Here is a 26,237-nt window from a genome sequence, read left to right as displayed (position 1 = left end):
AGGGGTCTGTCTGTATGTGTGTGTGTTTGTTTATATTCAGATTCAGGAGGCTCACCTATGTGTGAGTTGGTTCTCTTTGTCGTCGTTCTGGCTGAGATTTGTTGGCCGGAAGCGTTTTCTGGCCAGGGCTGCCTCCATGTCCTCCATCTCCCTCCTCCTCAGCTCTCTGATGGCTGAACGGATCAGCCGTCTCTTATCCAGATCCATCGTCCCATCCAGCTACACACACACACACAGGGAAAGAGCGGGAGGGTCAGCAATGGAGCACATTGGAACACACATCTAAGAGAGCTGCCAAGACACTCAACCTCTTCCACCACCATTTAAGAACACCCACCCACACAAAACACAAATGTTTGTAACAGACAACATAAAAACAGAGGGTCATGCTCCATTTCCAGAGTGGTAATTAGCCAGTCTGGCTGTGCTGTGCTGCTGGAGCCTTTTGGCCTTCCTCTGCCCTGTAAAGTCAAACAACTGTGGCAGTGCAGTCAAAACACCTCTGGAATGGCTCCATGCTCACCCCAGCCTCACCATGGGAAACAGGCCCTACCCTCTTCTCTCCGGCCTGCCTCGCATGGTAGCCCCATCTGTCCCTCTTAAGACAAGCGTTCAGAAGAGAGGGCAGAGTTATGGCCACCCTGCCCCGCCGAACACACACAGCAGAATCCCCAGCATCTTGAAAATGTTATGCCTGATCTCTGATCAGTCGTAGACCAGAGTTAAACGTAATCCTTTTGAGTGCTCAGTGTGCGACTTTCCCTTGCTTTGTTAAATAATCCAAGGAAGTTCAACATGGAGAGTGAGCAGTAGGAAGTGTTAGTTGTATATTAGTCTGTGAGAGCCAGGCAGGTTTGTATTGCTGTTGCTGCTGGGTCATGGTTTTATAGTTTGGAGACAAGTCATTTAACTTCAATAAAGCACCGAGTGAGGACCACCTGAGCATGGAGCGGACAATGAGAAACAGACAGCGTCCCAGCTGCTGCTGAGCTAATGGGCTCTAGGAGAGAGGCTGGGCCAGGCTGACCGTAAACCTAATGGGCTCTAGGAGAGAGGCTGGGCCAGGCTGACTGTAAACTAATAGCCCAGCTCTCTAGCTCTCTCTGAGCCCCAGGTACTATCCCATAGACATTCACATCTATGGGTATGTAGCTTCTCTCTGCTATGGAGCAGTTCCCTGGGTGCTGTGGATGGCAGTTGACTGAGACCGCAGATGAAGTGGCTACTCTCATCCCAAAGCACGGAGCCTTTACACATCATCAAGTGGCTTCATCAGATAGAGGTGTTTTATTAGACAGAGGCAGGATGAAAAGTGTGTGTGCGTGTATGCAGGCAGCACACAGAATTTGTGTAAACCAGGTGCTTTAAAATGTCAGTGACAGCAGCACAAAGAGTATGGGAGAGTGGCGAGGAAGCAGTCTCCCATCAGGTGGGACAGGTAGCAGGACTCTACTCCAACAGACAACAGCAACCTGTCAACACAAGTAGGGATGAAGAGCCCCATCTCCTCTGGTAGACAGATTGCATTGGGAGACCTAAAACGTTCCTGGAACAGCCCACATGGCCCAGGCACATCATAAGTGTGCCAATGGCTCCCTAACTTAAAGGAGTGTGAGGGGTAGCAGGGGATGTAAACTGGGGTTTAAACAAGCCACCCTGAACAGCCCCTGTAACTGGTAAAGGAGGAACCAGGAGGTACAGTACTACTCGTGGGGAAGGCACAGGGTCACTGGGTTTGAGGCCTCTGTGATTTAGTCAAATACAGAGCTAAGCGCCTCTTACTCAAGGGGGTACCCATGTAATTTGACTGAGGAGAAAATGTGTGTGTGTGTGTGAGACAAAAAATAGTTCATGGTGGGATAGGATGTCAGGAGAGAAATTAAGGAAAATTAGTGTCATTGTGCCAAAAATGGGCAGACAAGAGCAGAGTGGGAAAGGCCAGGTCATTCCTCACATTCCTGCTGACTCAGGAGTGGAGAGAAGCAAGGAGGGCAATCAGCAACACACAGTCAGGGACTGGGACAGAGACAGACAGGCTCACACAGATGACACATGGGCTGGAAGCATGTCCAGAGTAGGACATGTTCGAGGGCGCAGGCAGGAGAGGAGGAAATGAAAATGCACGTGTTCACTTCCACGCAGTGTCTCTCTCACACACTTCCACCACACAGGGCGGTCCCTTTATCCACAATGAGCTTTTTGCTGCGTTAATGCTATAATTTTATTACATATCCCAATATGCTGCCAAGTCCTTAACTAGGATTTAGTGTTTTATTTGAGTAATTTAGAGATTTATTTGTTCATTTTTCAGATAACAGAGAGCGCCTGGAGCCGGAGAGACAAACCAGTGAAAACAGGTGAGAGCTAGGCTACAACTATAGCACAAATTAAGCACACCAAATACGCCACCACATGCTGCCTGTGTGGGAGGGAGTCAATCACATTAATTTATGTTGATCAAGAGGAAGAATGCTATAAAAACTTTCATCCCATGAACAGAGAATGTGACGGACTGCAGATGGACGGTGCTCTGGCTGGCATTACCAGCTGTCCAGATTAATTACCCCAATCCTTACAACACAGACATTTAGATCACAAGATGAAACGATAACTTATGATCATTAGGACTGACTTTTGCCCCACGCCAACAGCACGTTACTAAGTAACAGCATCAGATGGGTTCCAAAGAGTCTCCAACTGGCCAACATGTTCACAAGGTTTAACCTAACGTCAACCCTGATAGGTCCAGACATGCAGGGCGAGAAAATGACTGTTGGCAGCAGGCCAGCAGCTATAACTGTCTTTCCCTCCATCTGTCCATTTGGAAAAAGGGGGAAGAAGGAAAAGAAAAACTTGTGCCAACGACTGGGCCGGTACAGGAAAGTAATGAGTAATAGAGCAAATAAAACATACCTTTGACTTGGGTGTCTGCCAAGAAAAACACAAAATAACAAAAAGAACCAGACACGGACACACAGTTATTTCACTTTTGACTCCTAGGTGTGTGTAATCAATACAGGGAGCCCACTGTAGTGGTATACAGTGCCTTCAAGAAATTCATACCCCTTGACTTATTCCACACTTATTCCAGAATTCTAAATGGATTAAATAGACACACAATGTCATAGTGAATGATGGCATTTACATAATCATCCCCACCCCTGAGTCAATACTTTGTAGAAGCACCTTTGGCAGTGATTACAGTTGTGAGTTTTTCTGGGTAAATCCCTTATAGCTTTCCAAACCTGGATTATTATTTTCAAAATTCTTCAAGCTCTGTCAAATTCGCTGTTGACCCTTGGTATACAACCATTTTCAGGTCTTGCTGTAGATTTAAGTAAAAACTGGGCCACTCAGGAACATTCACTGTCCCCTTGGTAAGCAGCTCCAGTGTAGATTTGGCCTTGTGTTTTAGGTTACTGTCCTGCTGAAAGGTGAATTCATCTTCCAGTGTCTGGTTGGAAAGCATACTGAACCCCTAGGAATTTTCCCTGTGCTTAGCTCCATTCACTTTCTTTTTTATCCTGAAAAAGTCTGGTCCTTAACAATTACAAGCATACCCATAACATGATGCAGCCACCACTATGCTTGATATTTGGAGAGTGGTACCCAGTAATGTATTGAATCGGATTTGCCCCAAACATAAGACTTTGTATTCAGGACAAAAATGTAATTGCTTTTCAACATTTTTTGCAATATTACCTTAGTGCCTTGTTGCAAACATGATGCATGTTTTGAATTGTTTTTATTCATTACAGGCTTTCCTTTCACTCCGTCAATTAGGTTAGTATTGTGGAGTAACTACAATTTTGTTGATCCATCACAGCCATTAAACTCTAATTGTTTTAAAATTACCATTGGCCTCATGGTGAAACCCCTGTGTGGTTTCCTTCCTCTCCGGCAACTAAGTTAGGAAGGATGCCATTATCTTTGCAGTGACTGGGTGTATTGATACACCCTCCAAAGAGTAATTAATAACTTCACCATGTTCAAAGGGATATTCAGTGTCTGCTTTTTTTGGTTGTTATTTTTTTTACCCATCTACCCAACTTTGCGAGGCATTGGAAAACCTCCCTGGTCTTTATTATTGCATACAGAGGGAATCCGTGCAACTTATGTGACTTGTAAAGCAAATGTTTTACTCCTGAACGGATTTAGGCTTGATATAAAGGGGTTGAATACTCTACTGACGCAATACATTTCAGCTTTACATTTTTTTGTATTAATTTGTAATTCTAAAACCCAAATACCACTTTGACATTATGGGGTATTTTGTGTAGATCAGTGACACAAAATATCAATTGAATCCATTTTAAATTCAGGCTGTAACACAACAAAATGTCGAAAAAGTCAAGTTGTGTGAATACTTTTTGAACGCACTGCATTTCTATAATGGAACACACCGATATGTAGCTATACCCAGAGGAATCATGTGTTCTTACATTGGAATTATTTTAAATTCTGCTTATTTCAAGGTTTTATTTAAACATTGATTTAACCAGGTTAGTCAATTAAGAACATATTCTAATTTGAATTCATCCTGTTAGAATAACCAGCTTTGGTGAAGGCCTTGTCTGCATTAGCATTGGACCCAACACAGAACTTTTGACATGGGAAACAAAATGCTGCATCTGCAGTAACCAAGTATTACAGCCACTCTCCTATGAACCAGTTGCCATTAAATTAATGTTTTTGGACTGAGAACCTGCGGCTTGGGTAGGATTCTAGGCTAAGCTGGGCTGGCTCTTCTTTTCCAAGATCGTCAGGAACAGTTGGAGGGGGCTGTCAAGCCATTATCCTGGCAACGCTTGTGGAAGGGTGGGTAAGCTCTGCAAGCGGAACTATGCTGCTCCTCATCACTCTCCTTCTGGATTTGTTTGGTGAAGCCAATTTGTGATATATATTGTGGCATATTTTCTGTTTCGAGCTAGCAAAATAGGCTAAGGCTAATAACACTAACACTTTACAGCTAGCTAAGAAGCTAACTCTGTAGTGGTGAGGCAAAGTTGAGTGAAGCAACTTCAACAGTAAGCTTGACCACACCCTTATAAATCTAAATCAAATATTATAAGCGGAGGCGTATCACGTTATTCATTTAGCCTACCACAGATGAGTTTTTCCCGCTTTTTATTGAAACCCAAAGGAGTGATTCTAAACCACCCTAGTGGCTTTCCACAGCCCCCATACACCCACTGAGACGCGTTGTCCATTGTGCTAACACAGCACAGCGAATAGACAGATTTTGCGGCAACCTGTCACTCAATTTTTACTTTTTTTTTTTTATATAGGGACATAAAACCAAAACTGACAGGGGCACACATTTCAACTGAGGGGGCTAGGCCCCCTTTTGCCTCCTTGTGGAGCTGGGCCCACCCACGCATGGAACTCCTCATAACAGAGCCTGCATGAAGAGGATCCCTTCTCTATCCCCCTTTCATCACTCTTCCATCTTTCTCTCTGTTACCCCTCTGAAAACAATGGCTGCACAGTATAGTGAGGTATAATCTGGCCCTGGGTTATTCAGTACATATTAAACTCCTTTATTTCCCATTGGAAGCTACAGGCTGGGGCCAGGCAGGAAACCAAATCTTTCAGCCGTCTCATATGCAATAAGGCTCTTATATACTATGATCATATTTCCATTTGAAATGGGTGTGGTATGTATTACTCATGTTGTTTGCCAGTGGCATTGGGGAATGGTTCAGAAGGTTTCCCTGTCTGTTATGATGGACTTTCAGTTCTCTTTTATGACAGCTCACAGCTAGCTAGTGGTGGGATGCCAAGAAAATAACATGATATTAAACAGCAGGACACCTGAGACCCTCCAGTTATATACATAACTTACCTCTACGAAGTCCATCGCTCTCAACTCTGTTTGTTTGTTCCTGTCTATCTCTCGGTTTGTGCCAGGCTGGCTTCCTCAGTGGCAGCTGGTAATCCGCTCTGACTCGGCTCTGAGGAGTGTGCCATGCCCTTATAAGGACAAACTAACTCTGGGCCTCACACTGGAGTCTGAGGCACTGATCCAATCTGCTGCTTTGCTACACTAACCCCCGTTCAGGAAATTATTACACCCCCAATCATACACACAAACACCCACTTTTCATCCTTTGTTTTGAATATGTTTTCAGCCGTAAACACTTGAGCTCTTACTGGATGCCCGTCAGGATGTCTACCCAAACCACACGTTTGATATACCCGTCAAATGAACAAAAACAGTTGAACTGGAATTGAGACATACTTTTTCATTGACCAATATGCGCGCACACCCGCTGTCAGTCAAAAGTTTACCACACAACCTTGAGGGTTTGTTGTGCTCTGAGACCGGGCTTGGGGGAGGAGGATTCCTTCCAGAGGTAAGCTGTGATGTAGAGTGAATACAGCCCGGAGTGGAGTAGCAGCAGGACGTTGCTCAGGCCGTGTGATTGTAAGTCGCTCGGTAACTTGGGGAAGAAGGTGGCTGGTTTTTCTCTACCCTGACACACAGCAGAGAGACACTGTCTCTGCCTGCCAGTCATCCTACAGCAGGGATGGACAACTCCAGTCCTCGGAGGACTGATTGGTTTCACACTTTTGCCTCAGCTAACACACCAGACTCAACTAATCATGATCTTCAGTTTAGAATTCAATTAGTTTTATGAGCTGTGTTTGCTAGGGATGGAGAAAGAGTGACACCACTTCAGCCCCTGAGGTCTAGAGTTGATATTAAGGCTTGGACTGGTATGTAGCTGCTCTGGTTTGTTTTCTCTACTGTAGTGTTTCACCACAGACCGGCAGAGACGGACGTGGGCTTGGTGCTTTATTCCGTGGTGTCCTCAGGAGCCTGTCCCCAGCTGGTGGGCATTATGAGCAGGGCCTGGTGCGTCATAATCGCCCGCTAATTGACAGCAATTGATTGGGCTACTTCAGCGGAATTACTTTTTGGACAAGTTTGAGGTTTTCATTCCATGGAAATGTGCCATTAGTCTATATGAAGTTGACTCACACGGGGCTGCATGCCTTTAAAAGGCTGTTTATTAAAAAGTTAAGATCATTTTAACGACAGTACTTTAAGTAATTTGACACGTTTCCCATAGGCAGTGAAACAAGGCTCCCAGCTCTGCTCATAACTTCAGATCTATGGCGTATTTGATGGAGGAAATAAAAAGGGTTCAAATGTCACAGGATTGCCTGCCTGCCTTTTTTTCCCCTCAGCCTCCTCCCTCATCTCTTCTGTCTGAGAACCACCCCACCTCCGTTTCCTAATGCGCCACCTAATGAACCCCTAACTGCCTGGATCTTGAGGCTCCACCTTCCTTTCCCACTAATGTTTTGGTGATCAGGACAGAACATCCCCTGAGAGCGGAGTGCTCTTGGTCCAGCAGAGGGCTATATACTGGCTACAGAACATTCAGTACTGTGAGAATAGTGTCTCAGCTTAGTTAAGTGTTGTTTTTGTTTGACCAAAGTGACGGTTATTAACCTGTGCACGACAGTTTTCAGTTTGAAAAATGCACATTGGTACAGGGAGCCCTTACTAATCATCTGGACGTGTCCCTGTCTACACCTCCTTTCCTTCTCTCTCTCCTGCCATATAGTACCTTCATAAAGTATTTCCCCCCCCTTGAATTTTTCAAAATATTGTTACAGCCTGAATTTAAAATGGATTCAAATTGGGATTTAATACCCCATAATGTCAAAGTGGATTTTTAAAATATTTTATGACTACCTAGTCTCTGTACCCCACACATACAATGATCTGCAAGGCCCCTCAGTTGAGCAGTGCATTTCAGACACAAAGACCAGGGAGGTTCTCCAATGTCTCGCAAAGAAGGGCGCCTATAGGTAAAAATTAAACCTTGAATATCCCTTTGAGCATGGTGAAGTTATTATTTACACTTTGAAGGGTGTATCGATACACCCAGTCACTGCAAAGATAAAGGCATCATTCCTAACTTAGTTGCCAGAGAGGAAGGACACCACACAGGGATTTCACCATGAGGCCAATGGTGATTCTAAAACAATTAGAGTTTATTGGCTGTGATAGTAAATGTAGATAATCCACAATACTAACCTAATTGACAGAGTGAAAAGAAAGCCTGTAAAGAATAAAAAACAATTCAAAACATGCATCATGTTTGCAACAAGGCACTAAGGTAATATTGCAAAAAATGTCGAAAAGCAATTACATTTTTGTCCTGAATACAAAGTCTTATGTTTGGGGCAAATCCGATTCAATACATTACTGGGTACCACTCTCCAAATATCAAGCATAGTGGTGGCTGCATCATGTTATGGGTATGCTTGTAATTGTTCATTAAGGACCAGACTTTTTCAGGATAAAAAAAAGAAATTGAATGGAGCTAAGCACAGGGAAAATCCTAAGGGTTCAGTATGCTTTCCAACCAGACACTGGAAGATGAATTCACCTTTCAGCAGGACAGTAACCTAAAACACAAGGCCAAATCTACACTGGAGCTGCATACCAAGAGGACAGTGAATGTTCCTGAGTGGCCCAGTTTTTATTTAAATCTACAGCAAGACCTGAAAATGGTTGTATAGCAAATGGTCAACAGCGAATTTGACAGAGCTTGAAGAATTTTGAAAATAATAATCCAGGTGTGGAAAGCTAAGAGACTTACCCAGAAAAACTCACAACTGTAATCACTGCCAAAGGTGCTTCTACAAAGTATTGACTCAGGGCTGTGAATGATTATGTAAATGCCATCATTCACTATGTCATTGTGTGTAGATGGGTGAGGGGAAAAACATCTATTTAATCCATTTTGAGGCCAAAGGTGATTAAAACAGTTGGCTGTGATAGGCAAAAAAAATGGAGGAAATTATAGTTACTCCACAATACAAACCTAAATGACAGTAAAAACTAGGAAGCCTGTATGTAATAATAAGTATTCAAAAATATGAATGATCAAAAGAATGTGGACACTTCAAGTTTTTCCTCACCGATCGACAAAACATTTCTATATTTAGTTAGTAGTTTTTACCCTTTTTTCTCTCCAATTGGTAGGTACAGCTTTGTCCCATCGCTGCAACTCCCGTACGGACTCTGGAGAGGCGAAACACGACCCCCTCCGAGCTGCACTGTTTCTTGACACACTACTTGCTTAATCCGGAAGCCAGCCGCACCAAAGTGTCGGAGGACACGCCGTACAGCTGGCGACCGAAGTCAGCATGCATGCGCCCGGCCACCACAAGGAGCGCTAGAGCGCGATGGGACAAGGACATCCCAGCCGGCCAAACCCCCCATAACCCAGACAATGCTGGGACAATTGTGTGCCGCCTCATGTGTCTCTCGGTTGAGGCCAGCAGAGACACTGCTCGGTCGTGGCCGGCTGCGATGCAGTGCCTCAGACCGCTGCGCCACTCGGGCACCCAACAAACCATTTCTGTATGGACCTTGCTTTGTGCGTGGGGGCATTGTAATGCTGAAACTGCTCCCGACAAACAGTTCTTGTGCTGACGTTGCTTCCAGAGGCAGTTTGGAACTCGGTAGTGAGTGTTGCAACCGAGGAAAAAACATTTAAGAGCTTCAGCACTCGGCTTTCACATTCTGTGAGCTTGTGTGGCCTATCACTTCATGGCTGAGCCGTTGTTGCTCCTAGACGTTCGTACTTCAAAATAACAGCACTTAGTTGATCGAGGCAGCTCTAGGAGGGCAGACATTTGACGAACTGACTTGTTGGAAAGGTGGCATCCTATGACAGTGCCACGCTGAAAGTCACTGAGCTCTTCAGTAAGGTCATTCTACTGCCAATGTTTGTCTATGGAGATTGCATGGCGGTGTACTCGATTTTATACACCTGTCAGCAACGGGTGTGGCTGAAATAGCCAAATCCATTTTCTGCCTCCCATTCAAAACCACCATCTTCTCAGTTTCCAATTTCTTTGTTCCTATTGTTTTCAGACCTTTACCTCCATATTTGATCCTAAAAGTATTGCACAACACATGAGGGGAGTTCACACCTACATGCAGCTTAGAGCAACCATTGTAATGCTGTCATAATGTATTTACTTTAGAGTGGACAGGCACAAAAGAAAGAGGACCCCTCATCATTGTACACCATGTCACAAGCTTTCTAAGCAGGCCTGGTTCTTTGCTCCTGTTGATGTCCTCTCTGAAATCCCTGATAACAGCAACTTGGTGCATGATGGGTAGCCCTACTCCAAATATGGAACATGTATTTACCCTCACGACACATGTCTAATTGAATCTCTGCACGACCTATTTGTTGGACTTAAAACACTTTCATGCGTGAGTTCCAAATACCTCTAATGGTCGCCCCAGAGCGAGTTGTTTTTAATGCACGTGATGTTAGAATGTTCTCTCCGTTCCAGAATGTGATTGGTACGAAACAGTACATTTAATCCTCGTTGTCCTCAAGCCAAGGCACGCAGCCTGTTTTTATTTTATAGGCTGATTTCAACGAGTCAATTTCAAATTATTTTAAGTTTTTTTTATTTTCTAAGAACAGTTTGAATTGAGGTGTGTTCCGCCTCATTCATTTACAAAAGTATTAATTTTACTTTTGCGGCCCAATTCATTTTTTGACATTTCTGACCCGGACAAAATTCCCCAAACAGTTCCCAATTGTTTGTGCAGTTCAAGTCTGCAGACATTTTGCGCATCTCCCACACACACAGTCTGTTGCCTGCATCGCAGTCATAGCATTTCTCTCTCTCCCATCAGGTGGTCTACTTTCCCTGTGGCCGACATGGTTGCTGTTTGGACAGTGGAGGACGTTTGTCATGCCACTTTACTGCCAGCTGTTGACCGTTCTCCTCCCCTCTCTGCATCTTCCTGCAGCCGAAAGCAGGCATCGACTTCCTGTTTGACCTGAATGTACCACAGGCCCCTGTGCTGTTGGAGAGCAGATGCTGGAAGAGTGTTGGGACTGCTCCACATACAAAGTGTGTCCTTTGCTGAGATGAGGAGCCAGCATGGTCCTCATCATAGACCCGGACACCCCAAGCCCCTCATACTCATCAATGTATAGATCCTTGTGTGGCACAAAAACTCACCAAACGTTATTGCCAGGCTGGTAAGAACATTTCTTATTTTGTATAACGGGTCATTTAGGATGGCAGTAGCATTGTTGACTAAATGCAGGCATCACAGCAGAACTAGGAAGCGGTCTTGGGAAAAGAGGTTGGCAAAGGAGGGAGTTGCAAACATAGGATCTGTGCTCTAGTATTCTCTTAGGGAGTTCTTTACTATCCCTCAGGAAGGTATACATTTCAATAATTGTGGTTGTCCCCCCCCCACTCCTGGCTCTCTTCTCCTGTAGCTCAAAGGTATAGTGATTGGTCTCTACAAGAGGTCGACCGATTAATCAGAATGGACAAATAATTAGGGTCGATTTCAAGTTTTCATAACAATCGGAAATCTGTATATATATATATAAAATCAAAATCAAATCAAATTTTATTTGTCACATACACATGGTTAGCAGATGTTAACGCGAGTGTAGCGAAATGCTTGTGCTTCTAGTTCCGACAATGCAGTGATAACCAACAAGTAATCTAACTAACAATTCCAAAACTACTCTCTTATACACAGTGTAAGGGGATAAAGAATATGTACATAAGGATATATGAATGAGTGATGGTACAGAGCAGCATACAGTAGATGGTATCAAGTACAGTATATACATATGAGATGAGTATGTAGACAAAGTAAACAAAGTGGCATAGTTAAAGTGGCTAGTGATACATGTATTACATAAGGATGCAGTCGATGATGTAGAGTACAGTATATACGTATGCACATGAGATGAATAATGTAGGGTAAGTAACATTATATAAGGTAGCATTGTTTAAAGTGGCTAGTGATATATTTACATCATATCCCATCAATTCCCATTATTAAAGTGGCTGGAGTTGGGTCAGTGTCAATGACAGTGTGTTGGCAACAGCCACTCAATGTTAGTGGTGGCTGTTTAACAGTCTGATGGCCTTGAGATAGAAGCTGTTTTTCAGTCTCTCGGTCCCAGCTTTGATGCACCTGTACTGACCTCGCCTTCTGGATGATAGCGGGGTGAACAGGCAGTGGTTCGGGTGGTTGATGTCCTTGATGATCTTTATGGCCTTCCTGTAACATCGGGTGGTGTAGGTGTCCTGGAGGGCAGGTAGTTTGCCCCCGGTGATGCGTTGTGCAGACCTCACTACCCTCTGGAGAGCCTTACGGTTGAGGGCGGAGCAGTTGCCGTACCAGGCGGTGATACAGCCCGCCAGGATGCTCTCGATTGTGCATCTGTAGAAGTTTGTGAGTGCTTTTGGTGACAAGCCAAATTTCTTCAGCCTCCTGAGGTTGAAGAGGCGCTGCTGCGCCTTCTTCACGACGCTGTCAGTGTGAGTGGACCAATTCAGTTTGTCTGTGATGTGTATGCAGAGGAACTTAAAACTTGCTACCCTCTCCACTACTGTTCCATCGATGTGGATAGGGGGGTGTTCCCTCTGCTGTTTCCTGAAGTCCACAATCATCTCCTTAGTTTTGTTGACGTTGAGTGTGAGGTTATTTTCCTGACACCACACTCTGAGGGCCCTCACCTCCTCCCTGTAGGCCGTCTCGTCGTTGTTGGTAATCAAGCCTACCACTGTTGTGTCGTCCGCAAACTTGATGATTGAGTTGGAGGCGTGCGTGGCCACGCAGTCGTGGGTGAACAGGGAGTACAGGAGAGGGCTCAGAACGCACCCTTGTAGGGCCCCCGTGTTGAGGATCAGCGGGGAGGAGATGTTGTTGCCTACCCTCACCACCTGGGGGCGGCCCGTCAGGAAGTCCAGTACCCAGTTGCACAGGGCGGGGTCGAGACCCAGGGTCTCGAGCTTGATGACGAGCTTGGAGGGTACTATGGTGTTGAATGCCGAGCTGTAGTCGATGAACAGCATTCTCACATAGGTATTCCTCTTGTCCAGGTGGGTTAGGGCAGTGTGCAGTGTGGTTGAGATTGCATCGTCTGTGGACCTATTTGGGCGGTAAGCAAATTGGAGTGGGTCTAGGGTGTCAGGTAGGGTGGAGGTGATATGGTCCTTGACTAGTCTCTCAAAGCACTTCATGATGACGGAAGTGAGTGCTACGGGCGGTAGTCGTTTAGCTCAGTTACCTTAGCTTTCTTGGGAACGGGAACAATGGTGGCCCTCTTGAAGCATGTGGGAACAGCAGACTGGTATAGGGATTGATTGAATATGTCCGTAAACACACCGGCCAGCTGGTCTGCGCATGCTCTGAGGGCGCGGCTGGGGATGCCATCTGGGCCTGCAGCCTTGCGAGGGTTAACACGTTTAAATGTCTTACTCACCTCGGCTGCAGTGAAGGAGAGACCGCATGTTTTCGTTGCAGGCCGTGTCAGTGGGACTGTATTGTCCTCAAAGCGGGTAAAAAAGTTATTTAGTCTGCCTGGGAGCAAGACATCCTGGTCCGTGACTGGGCTGGGTTTCTTCTTGTAGTCCGTGATTGACTGTAGACCCTGCCACATGCCTCTTGTGTCTGAGCCGTTGAATTGAGATTCTACTTTGTCTCTGTACTGATGCTTAGCTTGTTTAATAGCCTTGCGGAGGGAATAGCTGCACTGTTTGTATTCGGTCATGTTGCCAGACACCTTGCCCTGATTAAAAGCAGTGGTTCGCGCTTTCAGTTTCACGCGAATGCTGCCATCAATCCACGGTTTCTGGTTAGGGAATGTTTTTATCGTTGCTATGGGAACGACATCTTCAACGCACGTTCTAATGAACTCGCACACCGAATCAGCGTATTCGTCAATATTTTTATCTGACGCAATACGAAACATGTCCCAGTCCACGTGATGGAAGCAGTCTTGGAGTGTGGAGTCAGCTTGGTCTGACCAGCGTTGGACAGACCTCAGCGTGGGAGCCTCTTGTTTCAGTTTCTGCCTGTAGGCAAGGATCAACTAAATGGAGTCGTGGTCAGCTTTTCCGAAAGGGGGGCGGGGCAGGGCCTTATATGCGTCGCGGAAGTTAGAGTAACAGTGATCCAAGGTTTTACCACCCCTGGTTGCGCAATCGATATGCTGATACAATTTAGGGAGTCTTGTTTTCAGATTAGCTTTGTTAAAATCCCCAGCTACAATGAATGCAGCCTCCGGATAAATGGTTTCCAGTTTGCAAAGAGTTAAATAAAGTTTGTTCAGAGCCATCGACGTGTCTGCTTGGGGGGGGATATATACAGCTGTGATTATAATCGAAGAGAATTCTCTTGGAAGATAATGCGGTCTACATTTGATTGTGAGGAATTCTAAATCAGGTGAACAGAAGGATTTGAGTTCCTGTATGTTTCCTTCATCACACCATGTCTCGTTAGTCATGAGGCATACGCCCCCGCCACTCTTCTTACCAGAAGGATGTTTGTTTCTGTCGGCGCGATGCGTGGAGAAACCCGTTGGCTGCACCACATCGGATAGCGTCTTCCCAGTAAGCCATGTTTCCGTGAAGCAGAGAACGTTGCAGTCTCTGATGTCCCTCTGGAATGCTACCCTTGCTCGGATTTCATCAACCTTGTTGTCAAGAGACTGGACATTGGCAAGAAGAATGCTGGGGAGTGGTGCGCGATGTGCCCTTTTCGGAGTCTGACCAGAAGACCGCTACGTTTCTCTCTTTTTCGGAGTCGTTTCCTTGGGTCGCTGCATGCGATCCATTCCGTTGTCCTGTTTGTAAGGCAGAACACAGGATCCGCGTCGCGGAAAACATATTCTTGGTCGTACTGATGGTGAGTTGACGCTGATCTTATATTCAGTAGTTCTTCTCGACTGTATGTAATGAAACCTAGGATGACCTGGGGTACTAATGTAAGAAATAACACGTAAAAAAACAAAAAACTGCATAGTTTCCTAGGAACGCGAAGCGAGGCGGCCATCTCTGTCGGCGCCGGAACTCGAATGTCTGGAAGGGTAGACACACGCTGATCCGCTCAGTGTGGCGCGCGTGCAGCCCCGGACATCTAAGGGCATCACAGACCTGTTATTGCTCAATCTCGTGTGGCTGAACGCCACTTGTCCCTCTAAGAAGTTAGACGCCGACCGCTCGGGGCCGCATAACTAGTTAGCATGCCGGAGTCTCGTTCGTTATCGGAATTAACCAGACAAATCGCTCCACCAACTAAGAACGGCCATGCAATATATATAATATATATTTTCTTCTTTTTTACAACTTTATTTAACGAGGCAAGTCAGTTAAGAACACATTCTTATTTTCAATGACAGCCTAGGAACGGTGGGTTAACTGCCTTGTTCAGGGGCAGAACGACTGATTTTTACCTTGTCAGCTCAGAGATTCAATCTTGCAACCTTACGGTTAACTAGTCCAACGCTCTAACCACCTGCCTCACGAGGAGCCTGCCTGTTACGCGAATGCAGTAAGAAGCCAAGGTAAGTTGTTAGCTAGCATTAAACCTATCTTATAAAAAACAATCATAAAACTACATGGTTGATGATATTACTAGTTTATCTAGCTTGTCATGCTGTGCATATAATCGATGCGGTGCGCATTCGCGAAAAAGGACTATCGTTGCGCCAACGTGTACCTAACCATAAACATCAATGCCTTTCTTAAAATCAATACATAGAAGTATATATTTTTAAACCTGCATATTTAGCAGGCAATATTAACCAGGTGAAATTGTGTCACTTCTCTTGCGTTCATTGCACACAGAGTCAGGGTAAATGCAACAGTTTGGGCCGCCTGGCTCGTTGCGAACTAATTTGCCAGAATTTTACGTAATTATGACATAACATTGAAGGTTGTGCAATGTAACAGCAATATTTAGACTTAGGGATGCCATCCGTTAGATAAAATACAGAACGTTTCCGTTTTTCACTGAAAGAATAAACGTTTTGTTTTCGAAATGATAGTTTCCGGAGTCTACCATATTAAATGACCTAAGGCTCGTATTTCAGTGTGTTATTATGTTATAATTAAGTCTATGATTTGACATTTGATAGAGCAGTCCGACTGAGCGGTGGTAGGCACCAGCAGGCTCGTAAGCATTCATTCAAACAGCACTTTCGTGTGTTTTGCCAGCAGCTCTTCGCTGTGCTTCAAGCATTGAGCTGTTTATGACTTCAAGCCTATCAACTCCTGAGATTAGGCTGGTGTAACCAATGTGAAATGGCTAGCTAGTTAGCGGTGTGCGCGCTAATAGCGTTTCAAATGTCACTCGCTCTGAGACTTGGGAGTAGTTGTTCCCCTTGCTCTGCATGGGTAACGCTGCTTCGAGGGTGGCTGTTGTCGATGTGTTCCTGGTTCGAGCCCAGGTAGGGGCGAGGAGAGGGACAGAAGCTATACTGTTACACTGGCAATAGTAAAGTGCCTATAAGAACATCCAATTGTCAAAGGTATATGGAATACAAATCGTAGAGAGAAATAGTCCTATAATTACTAGAACTACAACCTAAAACTTCTTACCTGGGAATATTGACTCATGTTAAAAGGAACCACCAGCTTTCATATGTTCTCATGTTCTGAGCAAGGAACTTACATTAGCTTTCTTACATGGCACATATTGCACTTTTACTTTCTTCTCCAACACTTTGTTTTTGCATTATTTAAACCAAATTGAACATGTCATTATTTATTTGAGGCTAAATTGATTTTAAAATGTGTATTATATTAAGTTAAAATAAGTGTTCATTCAGTATTGTTGTAATTGTCATTATTACAAATACATTATTTTTTTTAAATCATCCGATTTTAAATCGGTTTTGGCTTTTTTTGGTCCTCCAATAATTGCTATCGGCGTTGAAAAATCATAGTCGGTCGACCTCCAGACCAAAGGACAAATTTCCACTGGTCTAATGTCCATTGCTCGTGTTTCCTGGCCCAAGCAAGTGTCTTCTTATAGCTGTCCTTTAGTAGTGGTTTCTTTGCAGCAATTAGACCACGAAGGCCTGATTTCACGCAGTCTCCTCTGAGCAGTTGATGTTGAGATGTGTCTGTAACTTGAACTCGGAAGCATTTATTTGGGCTGCGATTTGAGGCTGGTAACTCTAATGAACTTATCCTCTGCAGAAGAGGTAACTCTGGGTCTTCCATTCCTGTGGCAGTCCTCATGAGAGCCAGTTTCATCATAGTGCTGGAAAGCCCCATGTTGCAAGGATCTGTACACAATTCCTGGAAGCTCAAAATGTCCCAGTTATTCCATAGCCTGCATACTCAGACATGTCACCCATTGAGCATGTTTGGCATGTTCTGGATCGACGTGTACAGTGTGTTCCAGTTTCCGCCAATATCCAGCAACTTTGCACAGCCATTGAAGAGGAGTGGGACAATATTCCACAGGCCACAATCAATAGCCTGCTCAACTCCATGCGAAGGAGATGTGTAGCGATGCAATAGGCAAATGGTCACACTAGTACTGACTGGTTTTCAGATCCCCACCCATACTTTATTTGTTTATGTATCTGTGACCAAGAGGCATATCTGTATTCCCAGTCATGTGACATCCATAGATTAGTGCCTAATGAATGTATTTCAATTGTCCGATTTCTTTATAGGAACTGTAACTCAGTAAAATCTTTCATTGTTGAATGTTGTTCATATTTATGTTCAGTATAAGCTCAATCAATTAACTGACCAACATTTCGATCCCACACATGATTATCCCTCACTGTTTTTATAAAACAGGTCACTGCAACCTGGACTCAGGGGTAGACATAAACTTAAATGTAAAAAAAAATTACGCAGAATTAACTAGGCAAGTCAGTTAAGAACAAATTCTTATTTACAATGACGGCCTACCAGGAAACAGTGGGTTAACTGTCAGCTCTGGGATTCGATCCAGCAACCTTTCGTTTACTGGCCCAGCGCTTTAACTACTAGGCTATCTGCCGCCCCAACACTCAAATTAGTATGATACATAAGGTATGTATCATTTGTGGATGTCCATAATCCATTTCGTATGACATGTTACCCATTTCGTATGACATGTTACAAGTTTCAATTCGTTCGATGTTACCAATTTGCAAAAGTATAAAACACATCTGCTCGTCGAACATCAAAATTCTAAAATCATGGGCATTAATATGGAGTTGGTCCCCCCCTTTGCCGCTATAAACAGCCCCCACTCTTCTGGGAAGGCTTTCCACTAGATGTTGGAACATTGCTGCGGGGATTTGCTTCCATTCAGCCACAATAGCATTAGTGAGGTAGGGCACTGATATTGGGTGATTAGGCCTGGCTCGCAGTCTGCATTACAATTCAACCCAAAGGTGTTCAATGGGGTTGAGGTCAGGGCAGGCCAGTCATGTTCTTCGACATCGAGCTCGACAATCCATTTCTTTATGGACCTCGTTTTGCACAGGGGGCATTGACATGCTGTAACAGGAAAGGGCCTTCCCCAAACTGTTGCCACAAAGTTGTAAGCACATAATTGTCTAGAATGTCATTGTATGCAATAGTGTTAAGATTTCCCTTCGCTGGAACTAAAGGGACTAGCCCAAACCATGAAAAACAGCCCCAGACCACTATTCATCCACCAAACTTTACAGTTAGCACTATGCTTTCGGGCAGGTAGGGTTCTCCTGGCATCCACCAAACCCAGATTCGGCCATCGGACTGCCAGATGGGGAAGCATGATTCATCACTCCAGAGAATGCGTTTCCACCGCTTCAGAGTCCAATGGTGGAAAGTTTTAACTACCAAGCTTAAGCTTGTGTGCAGCTGCTCGCCATGGAAACCCATTTCATGAAGCTCCCGACCTTGTGCTGAAGTTGCTTCCAGAGGCAGTTTGGAATTCGGTAGTGATTGTTGCAACCGAGGACCTGTTCTGTGAGCTTGTGTGGCCTACCACTTCGCAGCTGAGCCGTTATTGCTCCTAGACATTTCTACTTCACAATAACACAACTTACAGTTGACCAGGGCAGCTCTAGCAGGGCAGACATTTGATGAACCGACTTGGAAAAGTGTCATCCTTCCACGTTGAAAGTCACCGAGCTCTTCAGTAAGGCCCTTCTACTGCCAATGTTTGTCAATGGAGATGGCATGGCTGTGTGCTCGATTTTATACACCTGTCAGCAACGGGTGTAAATGAAATGGCCGAATCCACAAATTTGAATGGCAGGGCACATACTTTTGTATATATAATGTATGTTACGAATTCCTAACGCTAACATTAGCTAGGTGGCTAACGTTAGCTGGGTTAGGGGTTACGGTTAAAGGGTTGGGGTTAGCTAACATGCTCTCATGCCCAATTATTCTCAGGTGTGTTAAAAAAAAAAAAAACTCTATAGTTTAATTACACACAACAGGATAAATAAATCAGGGTATATGTCATACTCACCATGTTCCGAAGCGACGGTTCATCCAATGTTGAATATCTTTCAGCTGACATTTTCAGTATTTAGGGTAACGTCACAATGACAGGTAAAATGTTAACTCAAAAAGGAAGAAAAAGCCGGCTTTTGATTTGGAAACGTCCTTCAAACAAAGAACCAGGCGCGTTAAACGTGGGGACCCTATGCGTTTAATAAAGCAGACCAGCAGGATACAAATGCTGGCAACAATTGTGTCCCAAAAGACAAGTCCCCCTTTCACGTGTCGGAATTGATGCTCCACCTGCTCGAATATTTACGGTTTCTTCCAAGCAACTTTACATAGAACTTGTCTTATCACAATGCAAATTCCTGCCACAAAATAACTTTTGGATTACGTTAATAAGAAACGACTGGAGTGCTCTAGAGATGGAAAAACATATACTTTTTAAACTCTGCCTTTTATTACTTCCCTCTCCTAAAACCCTTAGAATACGAGAACCGGAGTTTGAAACAGAAAGCGCGAGCTTTGAATCCAGAATAATGCTAGGTCTGTCCCGCCTATTCAATAGACTCCTCGACCAATTGAAAAACAGATATTCAAAACTGACACTGTGGATGGATTGTTGGTCAAGAAGTAATTCATTATTTTTGCAAAAATCTTGCTTATATATAAAAAAAATATATAAAAAAATGAACAAGTAGATTACATATTTTCTCTTTGGACATGCAATAGTGTTATGTTGTACTTAACATTTCTCTACTTGTCAAAAGTTAACTAATATTTAGATTGATCCAAGATCTATATATGGTCAATAAAGTAAGCTATAATATATGTAACTTGGAAAGTCCTGTTATGCCGAAATGTGCACGGGGGGAGGGGGCAGGACCGAGGTTGGGAAACCCAGCTATAGGATGTCAACCTCATGCATAGACAAATGAATATGCTGAATTATGGATGTTTCAAAAGGCAGTGGCACAAATAGCTGAGTAGAGTGCGCCCACCAGTGGACAATATGAGAACTACCTGAAGGCAATCGCCGATGGCCACCCCTGTGGGGGCTAAAGTGCCTTCCAACATCAGTAGCTCTAAGGAAGGGGAAAATAGAGTACCATTGACAAAATACTCATTTGAATCGTGCAAAGCTCACTCCGGTCACACTGCAGTAACCAGCAACATATGTGATATGTGCACTTTTTACATGTGGAGGGTTCAAAGCATTATAGCCCATTTTGATTCTAGGAAAATAGCGATGTGATTAATACTTAGTATTGAGGACACTCTTTTACATTAACAGTCATCCACAAGCACCAAAACATTGATACTAAGGATTTATTAAAAGTATGAAGATAATATCACAAAGCATACAAAAAACAAACAGTTCAATAGGTGCAGCCCGAAATACAAATAATGCTTTGATACTGTATGTGTAATTGATTTTGCATTATTCAGTGAAGAGTACAATTTCTTTGTGGAGCTTTAAGATTTCTTACATACCTGTACACATTTTACATAGGTTTTTAAAGAGTATATTAAGGTGGGTTTCCTAAATTCTATACAATTTATATTAAAAGTTTAAAAGATTACAAAAAGCTGAAAGTTATATTACAAACTATTGGAATCATTCAAATATTTAAGTTTCACTCTTTAGACTTTAAAAAGAAAGAGCAACTGAAACATACAGAAACACACACACAGGCAATAAAGAGACTCTGGTCATGTTCCAGGAGGACTACATTGCATTGCATCAACCACTGGTTTGCGCCACATCTTCTGATGCACAATCTGGCATCAGATTGTTATACAATTTGTGGTTTGCTGATATGTTAAACACCTTCCCAAGTGTAGTGAGATCTGGCAGGCATCGGCAATGTAGCCAGCCAGTAACGCCACCACTGTTAGAGTGACAGACTACAGCACACAGAAAAAGCCTTTGGTGATTGTCTGCAGCTCTTTCCATCGACAGTCTTGCCCTCACTCATCTTCCTGTTCTTTGTTTTGCTTCTTAGGCACCTATAAATGAATGTTGATACAGAAAAACATTAAACTATAAACAAATAATTATAGCCACCATAGAGGCTCTAAAGACATAAGGATTATTTACCTTTGATGGCCCTGCATTCCTTGGTCCTTTAATCCTTGGTCCCTCATTGTTTTCTCTTAGGGGAGGTCTGGCAGATGGATACAACATATTTCATTACATTTGGAAGCCTTAGCACTATATTATACAAAAGAGAACACTTTCAACCCTAGTTCTGTAACACAAGATGTAATCCAAATATGATGTACCCAAACAATTTCAAATGAAGTTGTGCCAAATCAAATTAAACACATGTTAAGATTACATTATTACAGCAAGTGTCATTTTTCTTACCCCACAGCTGCTGCAGAGTTGGATTTGTGGCCTTCACTGAATAGCAAGTGGCCCCCCTCTGCCTCATTCCCATGCTGGGGCCTGTTCTTCACCTGAGGATCACAGTTTGAGATCTTCCCTGGAATGGGTAGCACACTGTGGATTCTCTGCCATTCATTTGGGCTTTGCACCTGGGGCTTCTCTCTGTCCAGCCCATCCAAGGGGACCACTTTAGACGCAAGCATGTGCACACACAAGATTTGATGTAAAAATTTTACATAGGTGGATAGATGGAACCCAAGCAACATCGACTTTGTTTTAAAGAAATCAGTGATCAGTTCAAAAAGATTGTGCATTGGTGAACGTGGGGTTCAGTGTCTTACATTGGTGCTTAATTCTCCTCTGCACCTCAGAGGAGCTCCATCCATGGCTCTCTTTGAGAGGAAGAGATGGTTTTTGAAAGGACACTTTGTTGACCTTATCCACTAAGGGAGCCGTGCGAGGTCGGAGGTCACATTTATCCTGTAAACAAAGTGTCAGGATATACTCAATTACTAGGTAATTACTATGGAACAGCATGTTAGCGCAATGAAAATACTGTAGTAATTGCAATGTTAATACACAGGAATGGGAGCAAAGTGTTATCAGATTTTTTTCTACCTCTGTCAAAACATCCGTTTTCACCCTCATTGGTAATGTGACAGGACTATTTGACCTTAATGGCATACACTATTTGAACATGATCTACATTATACAGCACCATCTCTTGCACTGTAAATGATGTACCTGGTGGTGAAAGACAACGGCCTCCTCCAGGGCTACTCCACAGAACTCACAGGGAATGACCACGTCTCTCTGTAGTGGACTGGCAGGTGGACTGTAGGAAAGCGGGGAGACTGAACGGGGGAAGCTAGGGGTGTCAGGTGGGATGTGCAGAAGACCACCAGCACCCCTAGCAATCCTGCCATCGTAGCATGGAGATGGAGGTCGCTTGCTGAAAGATGCAAAGGCTGAGGCAGGACTACAGCCAGTCTGAAAGACAACAAAGACAGGTGTGAGGGGAAAATAATGTATTTCTGCTAACCAGATAGGTCGTGGCTAGCTACCCTCAGGTGATTACCACATGATACACACTATCGATCAGTCCTGAGATGGAAAATTACTAACAGTCACACATTGTGGCATTCTTCAATAACTATTTACATTAAATAATTATGTTCTTAAAGGGGATGGGGGAGATACCAAGTGCAAGACACAAACTGGACAGTGACCAATAATGAATTGTTTTTGTGTTGTTTCTGCATGTCAGTTTGTTTTGGATAGATTGTTTGCCTTCGTGCTTAGTTTGTGGATCCCTCTGTGAGAATGAATGTATGTGGATTTGTGTGTGTGGGGAGGGAATGTATATTGACTTGACTGAGTTCTGTAGAAAAACAATGGAAAACAAATGGTCAAAAACAAAAATAATAATTAACTGTACTCAGGAGGAGATTCTAGGAAACTAGTCCAGAGGGAGCAAACAAGAGCAACGAAACAATGTGCACTCAAAGTAAAGGAATAAGGGGCATGAGTTTATAACCAACTGCTGCTCGCATGTAAAGGAAATTGATTCCCTGGTCAGTTCAGGCTCAGCCTCCATGGCGTTAGCGTGACTTGTAGGCTAAGCAGCAAAATATCCTTCTAACCTGGTGTAAAATGAGGTCCTCTTCAGGAAACAGCTTCTCACAGAACTCACAGGGCAACATGGTGTCTACGTGGGAGAAAAAGAGCAGAGAAATAATTGGTAAAGTAAGAAATATGATTTTATTCCGAACTTGTTTTTAAATCATGACAGGGTTGAAGAAAGTCCAAATGTAAAAGGGAGAGGAGGGCAACATACTGTAAAAATATCAATCTCACATGAAAACAAACATTTACATTACATTTACATTTAAGTCATTTAGCAGACGCTCTTATCCAGAGCGACTTACAAATTGGTGCTTTCACCTTATGACATCCAGTGGAACAGCCACTTTACAATAGTGCATCTAAATCTTTTAAGGGGGGTGAGAAGGATTACTTTATCCTATCCTAGGTATTCCTTAAAGAGGTGGGGTTTCAAACAAGGACAATAACTGGTATTTTAGTTGATCATCTGACCTGTCTGGTCATGTTCTGATGCTGTAATGGTGCCAGTGGTGATATGTTGGTAGTTGTTATTAGGGGGAGAGATAATAGAGCCGCTGCTGGACATCCTTCCAAATTTGTGGTCCCAGACATCTGTCCACAATGCCCCCGCTCCTCCCCCTACATCCCCTGTGTCTCCATCACTCTGCAGGCTAAGGGCCAGAAGGTAGTCCAGGCTGGCAGAGTCTTCGCCCAGTGGTTTGTCTGCAGGCCATGCCAATGATGCCATGCTGTTATTGTTGTTGCCCAGCACTGCAGCTTCCTGTTCCAGCACTGGGTGACAACACATGAGATGTTTTTACAATCACACAAAAAAGTTATTCAATTAAACAGTTTTCTACTTTAATATAGGCCAGGGCATTTTATCAATACCAGACTAAGTTGAAGTAAATGTGTGTAATTTTTTGAGGGTAATGTGAAAACTTGAACACTTTGTATGAGCCATTGGCAGGCTTACAGTGGCTGAAGTCTGTATTCCTAGGGGCAATGTTCCCCCTTCCTCCCTGGCCCACTTGCCCCCGGGTGCTGTTGTGCACTCTGGCCTCCAGTGGCCGTGGTAGGGCCCTGCGGTCAGACGCACTGGCGTTGTTGTTCTTGTGGCCTTCTCCCTCCTGGGCCCTCAGCAGGTTACGGATGGAATGAGATTCAAACCATGTTCCTGGAGACTGGGTCTCTGCTGGGCTGAGAGTTGCCCGGCTGTTGTTTCTCTCTTGAGGTGGTGTGAGGCTACCACACAAGGCTGGATGGACAGCTTGCTCCCTCAACATTACATTGCACTTGCAGAATTGACAGGGCTCTGTGCGCGTCCCACAATAATCCTCATGCTCCTTGGAATGACTGAAAACCAGCTCCAGTTCACAGTACTGACACGGCACCATCCGCTGATTGCACTCAGATCTCTGGAAAAGAGGAGGACAGATGAAAATGCAAAGAAATACATAATCTGTGACCATCACATGGTCTCCATTCTAATACAAGTTGTACATACCCGGTGGGATTCCATGAGGCTTTTCTCAATCTTTAAACCGCACTTACATTTCACCTGAAATTAAAATAAAATGTTTGTGAAGCCTCCTGTATAACAATTGTACAGAAACTTTGGGATGATGTTCACTCAAGTATCTAGTTCACCCACTTCCCGGCTCCAACCCGCTCCATCTTTAGCACCATACCTGCATGTGCTCCTGTTCCTTGTGCTGCTGCAGATCTGAACGGGGCACTGGCTCTTGGCATACATCACACAGAGCAATATTCCGGCGACAGTGACTCTCATGAGTAGTGAAATTAGCCTCTGGAATGTCATGCTGACTAGAGAGTGAGAGAGACGAAAAGGAGCAAGAAAGAGGAGTCAGACAGAATGTATCTATTAACATTGTGCCTACTTCTCAATTTGCCTGAATCTTCATACACTACATGACCAAAAGTATGTGGACACCTCGTCAAAAATCTCATTCCAAAATCATGGGCATTGATATGAAGTTGGCCCCCCTTTGCTGGTATAACAGCCTCCACTCTTCTGGGAACATCGCTGCAGGGATTTGCTTCCATTCAGCCACAACAGCATTAGTGAGGTCGGGCACTGATATTGGGCGATTAGGCCTGGCTTGCAGTCGGCGGTCCAATTCATCGACTAAGGGTGTCCACATACTTTTTTTATTTTTAATAAAAGCGTACTTACCAATTGGCACAGAACTGTGTGCTTTCATTTGCCATGGCTTGCAGGGACATAAAAAGGGAGAAAAGAGGATACAATTGCCAAGTGACATTCGAAACTGGGGTGGCAACCAATCCACTGAAGAAATCTGTGGCATCAAAGATCTCCTGTTATACCTAGTTTGTTAGATAGCAATAACTACCCACATTATTGCTAGCTAGTTCTCAGTATTGTTCTCTAGTTCTCTTCCCAAAATAATCTATCGTTAACGTTCGATAATTAGCACACAGGCTAGCTCGAAAACGTTCCCATTTTGTACCGTCATTTGGTTGACAATGACCAAGCAAATATGCAACGTAGTTAGCTATCGTTTCTGTTCAATGCCGATAGCTTCGATTTAGCCACATATACCCTTATCTATGAATGAGAAAGTTAGATACCTCCTGCTGCTGTGACTTGGTCCCTTGTTTACTTCGCTGGTAGCTAGGCGTTCGTTGGCTAGTAGCTAGCTAAAGATGAGGCTTTAAATCGCTGTTTTCAATAGCTAATGTCAGAATAAACTTCGAGAGACAAGAAAGCCCTTATGCTGCTTACTTTGTTTTAGTTTCACCCTAGCTAGCTTTCTGATTTCCAAGATAGTTCATGCAAACCATGTTAGCAAGCGTTTCCTGAAAGCAGCTACCAAGTGACGCACAAGTATCTAGTATCTGATTCGCTAATCAAAATACTGTTGACCAATGAGACCACCACCGAAAACGGTCAACAAACACTTCGTCAAAATGAATAGTATTTGTGAATGTTGTCTTC

General features: G+C 43.9%; 2 protein-coding genes across 7 annotated transcripts in view; both read right to left on the bottom strand.

Moving 5' to 3' along the window:
* LOC115140087 (smoothelin-like) overlaps positions 1-19,765 on the bottom strand; it is an 80,164-nt gene extending 60,399 nt beyond the window's left edge. For 2 of the 5 annotated variants that reach the window (XM_029678159.2, XM_029678163.2), the window contains exons 1-2: positions 19,286-19,765; positions 56-219 (exon numbers count right to left, since the gene is read on the bottom strand). In XM_029678159.2, the coding sequence (XP_029534019.2) occupies positions 56-219; positions 19,286-19,336 (215 nt within the window). In that variant the 5' untranslated portion in view covers positions 19,337-19,765. The remainder of the gene's footprint in view (positions 1-55; positions 220-19,285) is intronic. The other 3 variants (XM_029678161.2, XM_029678160.2, XM_029678158.2) reach the window with 2 other exon arrangements.
* Positions 19,766-20,575: 810 nt separating this feature from the next.
* On the bottom strand, positions 20,576-26,140 carry LOC115140083 (TRAF-type zinc finger domain-containing protein 1-like). 2 transcript variants are annotated; one of them, XM_029678154.2, is made up of 12 exons: positions 25,871-26,140; positions 25,455-25,491; positions 24,949-25,084; positions 24,765-24,818; positions 24,234-24,675; positions 23,750-24,049; positions 23,296-23,360; positions 22,397-22,642; positions 21,994-22,132; positions 21,632-21,839; positions 21,362-21,428; positions 20,576-21,270 (listed from the first exon to the last, which is right to left on the bottom strand). In XM_029678154.2, the coding sequence occupies exons 2-12, from the start codon at positions 25,487-25,489 to the stop codon at positions 21,232-21,234; spliced, it is 1,731 nt and encodes a 576-aa protein (XP_029534014.1). In that variant the 5' UTR covers positions 25,490-25,491; positions 25,871-26,140; the 3' UTR covers positions 20,576-21,231. The 2 variants fall into 2 exon arrangements, with proteins under 2 accessions (XP_029534014.1, XP_029534013.1); XM_029678153.2 differs by lacking the exon at positions 25,871-26,140 and having other exon boundaries at positions 25,455-25,864.
* Positions 26,141-26,237: the final 97 nt, after the last annotated feature.

The sequence above is a fragment of the Oncorhynchus nerka genome, unplaced genomic scaffold (assembly GCF_034236695.1).
Source record: "Oncorhynchus nerka isolate Pitt River unplaced genomic scaffold, Oner_Uvic_2.0 unplaced_scaffold_1___fragment_2___debris, whole genome shotgun sequence".
Classification (NCBI taxonomy): Eukaryota; Metazoa; Chordata; class Actinopteri; order Salmoniformes; family Salmonidae; genus Oncorhynchus; species Oncorhynchus nerka.
Note: the sequence above shows the minus strand (reverse complement) of the source record. Positions and strands in the feature narration are given on the sequence as shown.

Bases quoted from the DNA above. Each gene is read 5' to 3' on its own strand.
- LOC115140083 (XM_029678153.2), bottom strand. From the start codon at position 25,504: ATGTCCCTGCAAGCCATGGCAAATGAAAGCACACAGTTCTGTGCCAAT. The intron at 22,643-23,295 runs GTTAGAAGGATA...GTTGTCTTTCAG, and splicing joins AGGACCTCATTTTACACCAG to ACTGGCTGTAGTCCTGCCTC. The intron at 21,271-21,361 runs GTAAATAATCCT...ATTCATTTATAG, and splicing joins GGAATGCAGGGCCATCAAAG to GTGCCTAAGAAGCAAAACAA.